This window comes from Drosophila serrata, unplaced genomic scaffold, assembly GCF_035046125.1.
Source record: "Drosophila serrata isolate PLE 108 unplaced genomic scaffold, ASM3504612v1 contig_160, whole genome shotgun sequence".
Taxonomy (NCBI): Eukaryota; Metazoa; Arthropoda; class Insecta; order Diptera; family Drosophilidae; genus Drosophila; species Drosophila serrata.
The window spans coordinates 97,309-110,369 of record NW_028257058.1 but is presented as its reverse complement, the minus strand read 5'-3'; the positions used below and the strand labels follow the sequence as shown (position 1 = coordinate 110,369).

Here is a 13,061-nt window from a genome sequence, read left to right as displayed (position 1 = left end):
TAAATATTTATTATACATAGTATATACTATATATCCGCAGTACGATTAATAAGAAATTCATCAACTATTCATCAAGAGATAGGTCAATGTTGTTGATGAATCATAATTTTAGTTTTTTCTCACCTAGAACACTCAATTACATTGTTTTCTTTATAATTCCACTGGTTTCCAATATTTATCATATACATTTACCTAATAAAAACTCTCGCGATATTTGGAATTTTACAAAATTTAACCATTCCTTCAAATCTGACAAATAAAATACATACATGTGTACATATATTACTCCTTCAAAAATTAAATCTCAAATAAAAATTAAAACCACACCGCTTATCTTATTGAGAAAGACAATTGGAAGAGAATCTACATACCGATTTTTCTACCCTTGCAGGATATTATAATTTTAATCAGAAGTTTACAGCGCAGTGAAGGAGCCATCTCCGACCATATAAAGTATGTACGCATGTATGTACACACATATGTATGTATGTATATTCTGGACCAGCATCAACAGCCGAGTCGATGTAGCCTTGTCCGTCTGTCCGTCTGTCTAGTCTCTCAGCCTTGAAGCTATCTCAACGAGACCTTGCAGTTAGTCTTCTATACCCATACTCGTATATATTTACATATGCATGTATGTAGGAACGGGCTGGATCGGACGACTATATCATATAGCTGCCATAGGATCGATCGGAAAATTATTACAACAAAAAAATATTCAACAGATTTTCATCAAATTTGAGATATAGCCAATTTATATTATTCGAATATTTTGGTTTGCATTTTTTAACAATCGGACTACTATTTCAAATAGCTGCTAAACAAACGATCGTTAGATATAGAGGAAATCGAATTGCAATCTGCAAGGGTATAAAATGTTCGGCGTGCCGAAGTTAGTTTTTTTCTTGATGACATTCCCATGTGTTTCGGCCTCTTTTTCATCAGCGTTTTATCAACTGGGGGAATATAAGAACGCAGGAGTCCGTTTTGGCACGATTGCCGACTGAAAGCGTCGTTTCGGAACAAGTCGCAGTCGGCACGTTGATGAATTGTTGATGACATTGGCCTATTGATACGTATGTACGTATGTGGTATTTCAGGGGATACATTTGTATTTTCAAGTGATTACTCAATTTTTTTTCTTATAAAAATTATGAAACAACTTTTTTGGTAATTATCTATTATTTTCAATTTTCTACAATTATTTGTATTTCGAAATTCGAAATACCACATTTTCAAAGTATAAGGCGCACTCGTCACCTCGTTAAGGGTTTTTTGCTTGATTATTAAACCATATCAAACTTTTTAAGTCAATATAACAGTTACATACTTATGTATGTATGCATGTATGTATGTATTTGGGACAAAATTGTGTATTTGATTTGTTCTAATTTTAAGATCCAATCGTCATTTACTTCTTTTATCGTTAACAGGTGGTTTGGTTTGTTACATGTACCGTACATGTATGTATATACATTTGTACATAAACAGTAACTGCTCTCACCTTTTCATATTTTTACGATTATAATATTAAATAAAAGCAGTCTGTGTTCACCTAACCGATTTATCATTTATATTAAAGAGTACAGTTTGATAATTTACCTCCCCTCAATATTTTATGTACGTATATGTATGTCAACGTATGTATGCACATATCAAACTTTTTATATATATATATATGTAGGTAAATTTACCAAATTTACAATTTTTATTGCTTTACATAAGTGTTAACTGTGTGGATACCTTCAAAACTCATTTATTATTTAATAATTAAATACAATCCTTTAGATCATTGAACTTATAGGAAATGTGCAAGTAAGTTCATATGTATAAAAGTAAGATAACATACATACATATGTATAGAAAAACAAGAATGAATAAAATAGGAACTCGAACGGGGGTAGTTTGTTTATAATCAACAGCCGCCACCGTTTTCTGCAGTCTAACAGGTGTTCTATATACTGTCATACGAAGCAAGGGAATTTTCCCGGCTTTCAGAAAAAGGTAAGGGATGAGTAGCAGAAACAGCTCGCATACCTATAAAATATACACATACTACATATGTATGTAAGTATGTACATATGCATTCAAGTAAGCAAGTAAGTAATATGATTAGCTTTAAATACTTTACATTTAAATAACTATTTTCTGTAAATTGGTTTAGCTTCTAAGGTAAACGTACATACATATGTATATTCCTGATCAGCGTTGAATTAGAACTGGTCGAGATCGGGATAGAACAAAAAGTATAACTTCGATGCTTTTCAACATACATATTACATATCTAGTAGATATTATCTACTTTGACATAGGAACGGAGAATATCTCCGGTCTACAAACGGTTTTTCAATGGTAGCTCAAGAAATATGTACACACATACATACATATGTACATTTGTATGTATGAACCGCTCTTGGCACGCGCCGCTTAAAAAAACCTGCAACATATCCATGTGTACATATGTATATCCAGCGATGCATAAATACACTCAGCGTTTGATCGTCTTACAGTGATGACACGAGTGGTTTCTTACATTTTCCAAACTTTCTAGTGGCTCAGAAAACAAAAATCGAGCGGCATATATTTAGCCGTTTATGTCAAGGTTTAAACCATTTCTAAACTGCTCGCGGTAATTGTGATAAAATTGCATATTCAAAAATATCTTCTAAGGCTCGCTAACGATCTGTTCCTCAGCTGTAAAAAAAAGCTTTGAATAGACTAAAATTTTGGATTTATGCTATTTTTTAGGTATTTTTAAAGTTCATGGGAGTAATTTAGTCGAATAAATGTTTTCATAGTTTCGACTTTGTTAAATGACAGAATAACACTGCTTTGGATAACTTTTCCGACTTTTTATTTATTTTCTAGAATATTATTTATACAATACGGTTTCTTATTCGTATAACGTTAACCATGTATACAATTTTCAAATTTCTTCTGCGCTTTAGATTGTGATTTTTCTCTATAAAAAGTCAACTTAAATATAAATATTTTTTTTTAAGGCGAGATGTTAGTCTTTTTTTATTTAACAATGTATTCTTGTACAGTAAGATACATACTTCGTAGGTTTTTGTACTTCCTATGATTTGATGTATCCTGCAATATCTATTTGCACCATAAAAATTAATTGTGAAAGCTTTGACATAACTACTTGTTGAGCTATATATTTATATATATATATATATTTACATATATATAGTATGTATATATGTATATCGAATTGTAGCTCGTTGTATACATATGTACGTATGCTATTACTTATGTACAAACACAATCAGACGTATTCATGAGTTTTTGTTTTATATATGAAATTCGGTATTTCAATCCGTGGCTCGTGGCTTTTCACGGTCTGCAAGCCAACCGAGACAACTTTTCCGCCGTTTCTTTTTGTTTTTTTGTTATTAGTATTTTTGTTGTTGCTCGACTGCTAACTTTAGGTACCTTTTGTAGTTGTTATACACAACTTATATTACTAACAATATTTTTTGTTTTTACTACCCTTTTTTCGGATAGAGTACCATAATTCTAAGCGGGCTGCAGGTACAGTCTAGACTCCTGTTGAATCTGTTCATACTTGTTGAATTATTATACAAAAATAAAAATCCAAGGCTTGAATTCTAAAAATATCTTTTTTTATAATAAAAAATAAATACATGTACATACATACAGACATACTTATAAAAAACCAAACCTCAGAGAAAATTTTTCAATTACTATTTTATGCAATGTAATACACCATAAATTCATGTAAATTCCAGGAACGTACATGTTATAAAAAAATTAAAAAAAAAAACATTTATTCACTGAATAATACAATTTCATTTTTTTTTTTAATTATTCCCTTTGAACAGATTTTTTTTAAATTATGTTTTTGGGACAGCAATTATTAAAGAGATGCCAGACCTGTAAAATTTGTGTTTAAAGGACGGTATGGTGAAGGTTAAATTGTTTAGTCCTTTGAAGTGTGACCGCTCTTTCCACTATTTCTTCGGGATTTTTGGAGGGCAAATGTTGCGGTCATACTTTATTGACCCGGTTCTTTTGAAACTTAAAACAGGTTAAACTTTTAATGTTTGGCTATTTAATAATATTTGTCCCCAAGTGATTTATGTGTATTCTATCGGTGGCGGTGTCCGGTTCATGAAAGAACATGGTGGCACCAAGTACCTGTGTACTACCACGGCTTACCTATCAGGTCAGTCAGGAAATGCCAGCAGCATCGAGATCTCTCAGATTGGCAAGCCGAGTTGTGGAGCTGTCCCATATTGTCCTTGCTGGCCTACATCTTTCTAATTTATATTTCTTTTCAAGGTTCCCATCTTCCCTACGAAAAAATGTTTATGCCAAAAATCCGAATTTTATTTCCCTTTACTTATTTAATTACATTAATTGATTTAAAGGTCTGTACGGAGACTCACAATTAAAAATACTAGATAGTTAGATGGCTTTTAGTATTTTTAGTATTTTTCGAGCGGCCTACAAAAAGAATTAAAATTTTAATGAAACAGGCAGTTCGCGACCATTTGCCACTCGGTCTCACTTGCAGGTTCCTTGCATATTTTAAATTTTTTATCCCTCCATGAACAAAAATGTGCGGAAAAGACGAATTCAAAAATTCACCCAATCTGAGAGGTCTCGATGCTCCTGGAACAGATTATTAAACGCCAGACATTTGCCAGGTCGATATCGTGGACAACGTTGGACGCTATTGCCAGCTTCATCCGAGACGGATTCGATGGGTGGGCCAAGGAAGTATGTTAGAATAGAAACCATGTTATTTAATGAACGGCACACCGATCCACCCGTATCGAATAATCCGAGTTCCTTGTACAGGTTTTCCAAATGGCAACAATATTCAAAGGAGGAGCTACTGCTAGAATGCACGTCAATCGCTTTGGGAAAATTATAAATCGATGCCCAAGCAATAAATAGTGAAATGGTCTAAAGTTTCAAAAGAGCCGGGCTAACAAACCGCAACATTTCCCCTTCACAAATTACGAAGAAATAGTGAAAAGAATAAAGCTTTCCGCCCACCCAAACAGCTTTACTGTTCAAATGCAGACAATGTAACCGCTTTTAACGATTATTTCTTATCGAATACATTTCAATCGATTCTTGAATCAATGGCTTTGCCAGATGTGTTAACTACAGCTATTTGGCAATTCTACGACGCTTTCATCACCCAAAAAGCTCTGGAAAAGCTTTCGGGTTATCTTCACTAGTATTGCTGCCAAAGAGTATGCAATGTCATCTTTAGAAGAAGTTATAAAAAAACACATTTCATCCTACATCCTATCAAGTAAACAAAAATTAAAAGCATGTGAAATATGATATTTTTTAACGTGTTGAAATAAAAAAAATATATTAAAGACATCGACTGCAGTTTATTTATGTAGTTTTCATTTCGGTAAATAAATGAAAACGTTCATTTATTATGTATTAACAGATTATATTACCAACATTATATTGCCAAATGTGAATTGTTAATATCTACTACGCTAAATCACATTTATTTGTTCATTTTATTGTTTGCTTTTGCTGTAGCTTCCGCTACTCACAGTTTATGACTAAACTTGGCGTCGTCTTGTCTGGTTTCTATTGTCTTTTACATATGTATGTATATTGATATATCGAGTGTGTGTGTGTGTGTGTGTGGTGACGCTTAAGAATACCGTTTTCTATACTAGAACTACTAAAAAATCAATTAGTTCAAAACCATCCCAAAAATGTAACAGTTGCCGGTGCTATTTTGCGGAGTATATAAACATATACAATATTTAACGTAAACATTAATTTCAAAAGAAAGCTCAAGTCTTGTTTGCCCCTTTTTTTAACACAGGAAAGCTGATTTCACCCCAAACTAAAGAAATGGATTGAAATGCAATAAGACTGTCGATACTGCTTGTACCAATCAAACAACAAAACGATGCGGCTGGCTTTCGAAACACAATCACAGGCGCCTGGAAAAGGAACAATAAGGAACAGCAACAACAAATGCTTCTACAATTGTCAATGTCTGTGCTGCCGTCAAGGATGTTGCGTTGTCGTTCCAAATTGTTGTTCCTGCTACAACATCACTAGCTGCAGTGCCTCCAGCTCTCGAAACACACCTCAAGTAGTGACAAGAAAAAAAGATTTCGATCCCTCGAACGATAGATTGGGCGTTTCAAAGCTGATTCTGCTCCTGGCGCGATGGGCAACGGCATTTGTAACCCTGCTTACAAGTTGCATTCTACTCGATATCAATGCTTCTGACGGAAGCAATGGTGAGCGAAGTCAAGGAGTGCTGGTGACTGCATCTTCTGTTCCTACAACGGTTATTGAAGCTTCTTCGGCAATAAGTGGCAACACGAATACCGTCGCCCTGAAATACTTCTATGACATTACCAATGATCAGCAATTAAGATCAAATTATTTATGCAAGATGTTCTGCCATGGTCTAAAAAGCAAGCGGCAGCGAAGAAGGCGGCGCCGACGGCGTCGCAGGCGTCGTCGCCATAGACATATGACTAAGAGGAAGCAGTGGCAACAAATAAACAATAATAATAAATATAATAAGCAGCAAATAATAAGTAGTAGAAGTAACAAGAGCGTCTTGCAACAAAGGCCAAGCCTTTGCCAAACCTTCGATACATTAAAAGTAAGCTATGTTGGAACAACGCCAAGGACCGTGCGGGACTCGACATTGAAGGACTTGCTATCAATGCGGAACTGCTCAAAGATAAATAAACGCAATCGCGCTAATCTCATCTGGCTTCTGATCGGTCTTGTCTGGTTTGAAGTTAAGCTAATTAATTGCAATGGCATTAGCAGCACCAATTTCTATGCTTCTACATTAGAATCTCACAAGGGATGCACCTTGTGCCATGAGGCAGGAGGTGGCAGCAAAAGCAGCATTTATAATGATAAAGGTAACTAAATTCAAAATGAAGGTTAACATTTTCTTATAGAAGCTGAACGATTAATAGAGTGTTTAGGTTCCTAAACATTTCAAAATTTATTTTCTTTTGTCCTTGTATATTATAGTATTCCAACTTCTATTATACCCGTGTAGTACAAGCTTAGTGCCAACTGAGAAAATATGTAACCTGTCGGAGGGGAATCTCCGACCCCATAAAGTATATATATTAATGATCAGCATCAACAGCCTTCTGTTTGTCCGTTTCGACGCAAAATTATACCTTAGTTTAGAAATATTGATCGCAGGCTATTATAATTTTACCAGAAGTTTGCAACGCCGAGTATTAAACTGTGAGGCTAATTTCTATTTATGGAACAAACATGGCTATATGGATCCGTATCTGTTAAGGCCGATTCTTTACTGCGTTGCAAACTTCTGGTAAAAATTATAATAGCCTGCTCTGATACGCAGCATGCTCGTGCATGGAAGATATTACCTTCTGCCTGTTACATATATTTAAGGTTGGTACTAGACTATAATACTTTGTAACCTCTGGGTAGTGGAACATACACCCATAACACTTAATACACTTTTATCACAATTTACAACACAGATAATAATCCACATACAGACTACAACAACATCTACAACAATAAATACCAACATAATAACAACCACAATTACTTCAACAAAAAAACAAATAATCAACAACAATATTACAACAAAATTCCAACTAGCGATCATATTCGTTTGGAATCAATCAAAAGGCAAATTTTGACTAAACTTGGTCTAACTCACAAGCCAAATGTCTCTCATCCCTTACCAAAGCAATTTATATGGGAAACCATTTATCGGGCAGATGGTGGAAGGATGATAATCAACAATGATCATCAGCGACAACAACAGCATTCGCTTTCCAGACGCAATACTCTAACAGAATGGCATACATTCATTGATGCTTCAAGTGATCATGTTCAATATCGATCAGCTTCCGATCGTACTTGGAATATAACTAAAAGCAATGCCTATGAGAGGTTACTAAAAAACCAATATGGAAAAAGATACCATGCGGAAAAAGAGGATACAACAAAAATTAGGTTCATTAAGAATTGGAAAGAGTTACGTCAGTTGGCAGCAAGTTATCCTCAGCTTGGGTCTAAGGACAAAAGTCGTTCAAATCCTGTTACTGTTACTGAAAGTCAACGAAGAACACTTAGTAGTATTGGAAAATCTACATATCTGTTAGATTTAAATCGCAGTAGTGATAGTGCCATCAAAATTGGTATCAGAAACAATTATGATCATGATTATTTTAGAGATTACCATGTTCAGACAAAGATCCAACAAAGTATTGAAGATGAGAATGACAAGAAACAGAAACGACATTTCGAGCCGAATCACGAAGAACACGATAAGATCGACGATCACGAAGACTACTTCGGTAATACTCGGGAAATAATAACATTTGCAGAAGAAGGTAAGTTTAGTAGTAATTTTATATCCTCACCAATTTATTATTATGTTCCAGGAACGCAATATCGACAATATCGAATACTTGAGTTTTCCCCCCAAAACCGACGTATTGTCCCTCCTAACCAAAAACTATCGATACGGAGTGCTCAGATACACATACGGATCGATAAGCCCCACAATTATTGGATCGACAAGGCGAAAACGACAAATTTCCAGGACGAAGATTATGTTTTAAATGCCAAGCGCAAATGGCGGAATCACAAAATCAAAATATGGATATTTGAGTTAACAGCTGGCATTAATATTACGGAGAAGGCAAGTGCAGTATGAAACAAGAAAGGAAGCTAACTTCGGCACGCCGAAGTTTTTATACCCTTGCGGTTTTCAATTGGGTCATTTTGAATCTGTCCATTGAAGTCAAATAATTAAAAACTAGCATAAATATATATTAATACGTTAATTTATATTTTGCATATAATATAATTTGATCGATATAATTCAAGAAAATATTTTAAAATCCGTTTCGATTTTGAAAACATAAATCGGTGCTCCCGTTTTCACTTCCTAGCGATTTGCAAATCGGGCACTTTTGTCTGGCCTGTTTCTACATCAAATCTGATCTTATTTAAGGGGAAAAAAGATTTACTCAGTGGTCTACTGATGTTTATTCCGCACCGTCAGTAGATCATTCTGGCACGTGGCTATTTTATAAAAATTTTTCACATTGTTTGCTGTTAACCAGATAAGAAGTCAGCTGTTTGAGAAGTAATAAACGATGAGAAAACAAAACATTCAAATTATGTGAAAGCCGGAGCAGCTAAAATCGAAATCGAACGATTTCACCCAAATCGAATTCGAAAAAAAAAGAAAACCGGAGCACGCCTGTATATATATGTATATATACTTTGAACATCCTAATTACATATACGTAAAAAGTATCACATTTACAGTTGAAGTTTTACATTCACCCTTTCTTTAATTTTCCACTATCTTTCTTAATCGTTCCTAGGGAAGCTATTCGATATTAAATTACGATTTAAATTTAATTAAAACCTAAATTCTGAATTTCAATAAAAAAGTATTTTGAAGTAGATAAAAATATGTTAAAAATTTGAACAGTTTTTTTTATACAAACCTTTCGATCGTTCCTATTCCAGCTTTATGATTCAGTCCTCCGATTTTGCTTGTTCCGACTTACATGTGAATGTATGTATATCCTAAGGTGCATATGTACATAAATAACTATTACTGCGTTGCAAACTTCAGACTAAAATTAAAATGCTCTGCTAGGGTATAATTAAACAAATAAATAAATGGTATTTAATTCCACAGAAGTCATAACATTGATGGCGATAGATAAACATTCATAAATATAGTAAAAATATCGATTAATAATAATAATAATAATTGTAATTAAATTTGATTTTATTTGAACAAGAAAGGAAGCTAATTTTTAGTTTGTATAGCTTTGCAGACTGCAATTCGATCAATAGTATTTAATACAATATAAATTATATATATTTATATAAAAACATTTGAGTAATTCCTTCTTTCATTGCATTGACCTATACAGATTATAGTTACTTTTTCAGATACAGTTTTGCATTCATTGTTTTGAATTTTCTTCCACATTTAACGAACGTTGCGGTGCAAATTCTGACTAAAATTATAATACCCTGGAAGGTTATACAAGTCTGCAAAAAATTAAATTGCATTTTATTGATAAAAGAAATTATAATATCAAAGATATCGATTTTTGACAGGTCTAATAAACTTTATTTTTATCCTAAGTGTAATATAAATAATAATTACAATATAATTTTGTATTTAGGGCATCGACAAGGCGATCCTTTTCCGTGCTTCTTTTGAGGTTAACACCAAACATTTGGGATGGCAAAAATTCGATTTAACTGAAACGATCCGGGAATGGTACGGAGGCCATGGTGGCGACGAAAAGCTAAGACTTCTGATTGATTGCACTGGCTGTGGTGGTCGTTACTCATTGCACCTATTTCAAACATCGAAAATAAGTGATAGATCGTCAAATAACTCAATAATCCTAAACCCGAATCGACCATTTCTCGTTCTGCATACGGAATCTGCCAGAGCGCGACGTGTCCGGCGACGTGCTGTGGATTGTGGTGGTGCCTTGAGTGGACAGTGCTGCAAAGAGTCATTTTACGTATCCTTTAAGGCGCTCGGCTGGGATGATTGGATTATAGCTCCCAGAGGATACTTTGCAAACTACTGTCGTGGTGATTGTACAGGAACTTTTCGTACCCCCGACACGTTTCAAACGTTTCATGCTCACTTTATTGAGGAGTATCGAAAACTGGGTCTTCTTAATGGAATGCGGCCCTGCTGTGCACCCATCAAGTTCTCCAGCATGTCCTTAATCTACTATGGTGATGATGGTATCATTAAAAGAGACTTGCCCAAAATGGTTGTTGACGAATGTGGTTGCCCTTAGCGTAAGTACTAAAAACCATTAACAAAAATTTGTAAAATCCCCAAGGACTTCAAATTGCATTGAAATTGTTTCCAAATATTATTGCCGAAAACATCCTTAAGATATAAATAATTACTTTAGTTTATGGTTTTAATAATTGATGTTAAACATTAAGCATAAATAACTGAAATATAAAACAAGAAAGAAAACAGTTTTACATTTTCCTCAACGTTTACGATCGTTTATATGGCAGCTATATAATATACATACATACGTAGTTCTATTTTAATAAAATGAAACCCGAAAGTCTGAAATATTAAAAAACAAGAAAGAAAGCTAACTTCGGCACGCCGAAATTTGATCACTAGGAATTAATGCAATATAAATGTATATATTTATGTTAAATTTATAGTTTTGCACTTTACTTTATATCTAACCATTGTTTGTATGGAAGCAATATGATAGAGTCGTCCAATTTTTTTTTTTTTAATTTTACACAAAATTGTACAAAAATATAAAATGGCTAAATCCCAAATTTGATGAAAACCTATTGCAAACAGAAAAAGTTATAATTTTTAATTGTATTAATTTATCGATCGTTCCAGCTATATGATATATTATTCCGATTTTTAAATTTTACACAAAACTGTAGAAAACTGAAAATTCGTTAGACTAAAAAAAAATGTTATACATTTTTTTGTAAAAATTTATCGATCGTTCGTATGGCAGCTATCTGATATAGTCGTCCGATCCGGCCCTTTCCGATATATAGACGAGTGAGACTATATAAAAGACTAAACACAAAGTTTCATTCAGATAGCTTCAAAACTGAGAGACTAGTTTGCGTAGAAACGGACACTCGGACAGACGGTTATGGCTAGATCGACTCGGATGTTGATGCTGATCAAGAAAATATATATTTTATATGGTCGGAGATGACTCCTTCCTTTTTTTTTCCTATGGCATGTATATTATATAGTCGTCCGGTCCGGCTCGTTCCGACTTGCATGTATACGATTCAGAGTATATAGAAAACTAACTGCAAAGTTTGATTGAGATTAAAAACTGAGAGACTCTTTTGCGTAGAAGCACACAGACAGGCGGATGGACAGACTGAGATAGACTTGGCCGTCGACAAGGTTGTTGATGATGATACTTATAGGGTCAGAAATAAATATATGTAGGTGTGGTTACTAGTGTTGAGTAAATACAAAAGATTAAGATATACTTATGTCGATATTTTGAAGTATCGATGTTTACTGCCATGTTCATCACAGGCCAGACATTTAAATATGTGACTGATCAATAAGAAAAAAATGCATTAATAAGGAGCAAGTGAGAGAACTTGAGCAACTGATCAAGTGAGCAAAACTGAAAAAATGAGCACCTGCACAGATATTAGCAAGTTAAAAAACTTACCATTAAGCTAAATTTAACGATTGAACAGAGAACAGTTAGAACGGAAAAGGTTTAGTCGCTCAGTTACTCATCATCATTGCAACGGTACTCTGTTTAAGTATTCTCTCTTTGGAGACCCTTCCAGTTGATTTGAAATCTATTCAAAATTCGAAATCTTTAATAATAATGAATCGTAAACTTCATAACTTTATTACTTATATATTCACAGCGATTGCTCCGCTATCTTGGCAATTTATACATATATTGTATTTTCCGTCCAGACATACACATGGAACATCATGCGGATTACTTCAAATGGCAATATTTAATATATATTTAAAAAAAACTGTAAAACCACAATGTTAATGCCACATATAAGCCTTTTTCAATATTATTAATGTATTGTAAAAGAGGCTGATAGACAATATTTATGTAAATTTACGTGACAAATCCAGAATTATGAAGTGCCTATTTCAATCCAAATACATTATAAAATCGTGTAAAAGTAATGTGCATTTGTATTTTTGAATAAATCAATGAGGTGCCTATTATATCTAACTTCGGCAAGCCGAAATTCAAAGTGCAATTCGATAATAATTAATAAAATATAAATAATAAATATTAATGTAAAAAACATCGTAGTAAATCCTGCATTCGTTACAGTCACCTATACATACTATATTTACAGTTACTGTTTTACATTCACAGTTTTGCATTTTTATCTACATTTAACGTTGTTTTCTATGACAGCTACATATATGATATAGTTTTCCGATTTTAATAAAATTAAAATGAAAATTATAAAATAATAGAAAATTGTTTTATCTGAAACTAGATAAA

At 33.6% G+C, this 13,061-nt stretch overlaps 1 protein-coding gene across 4 annotated transcripts; it reads left to right on the top strand.

Moving 5' to 3' along the window:
* Positions 1-5,171: 5,171 nt before the first annotated feature.
* Actbeta (inhibin subunit beta) lies at positions 5,172-12,730 on the top strand. Of its 4 annotated transcripts, none has more exons than XM_020954213.2 (6): positions 5,172-5,407; positions 5,840-6,911; positions 7,515-8,378; positions 8,430-8,689; positions 10,206-10,845; positions 12,451-12,730. In XM_020954213.2, exons 2-5 carry the CDS (start codon positions 5,927-5,929, stop codon positions 10,842-10,844), a joined length of 2,748 nt encoding a protein of 915 aa, XP_020809872.2. In that variant the 5' UTR covers positions 5,172-5,407; positions 5,840-5,926; the 3' UTR covers position 10,845; positions 12,451-12,730. The 4 variants fall into 4 exon arrangements, with proteins under 4 accessions (XP_020809872.2, XP_086682458.1, XP_086682461.1 ...); XM_086826332.1 differs by having other exon boundaries at positions 5,181-5,299; XM_086826335.1 differs by having other exon boundaries at positions 5,185-5,299; positions 7,730-8,378.
* The last annotated feature ends 331 nt before the right edge of the window (positions 12,731-13,061 follow it).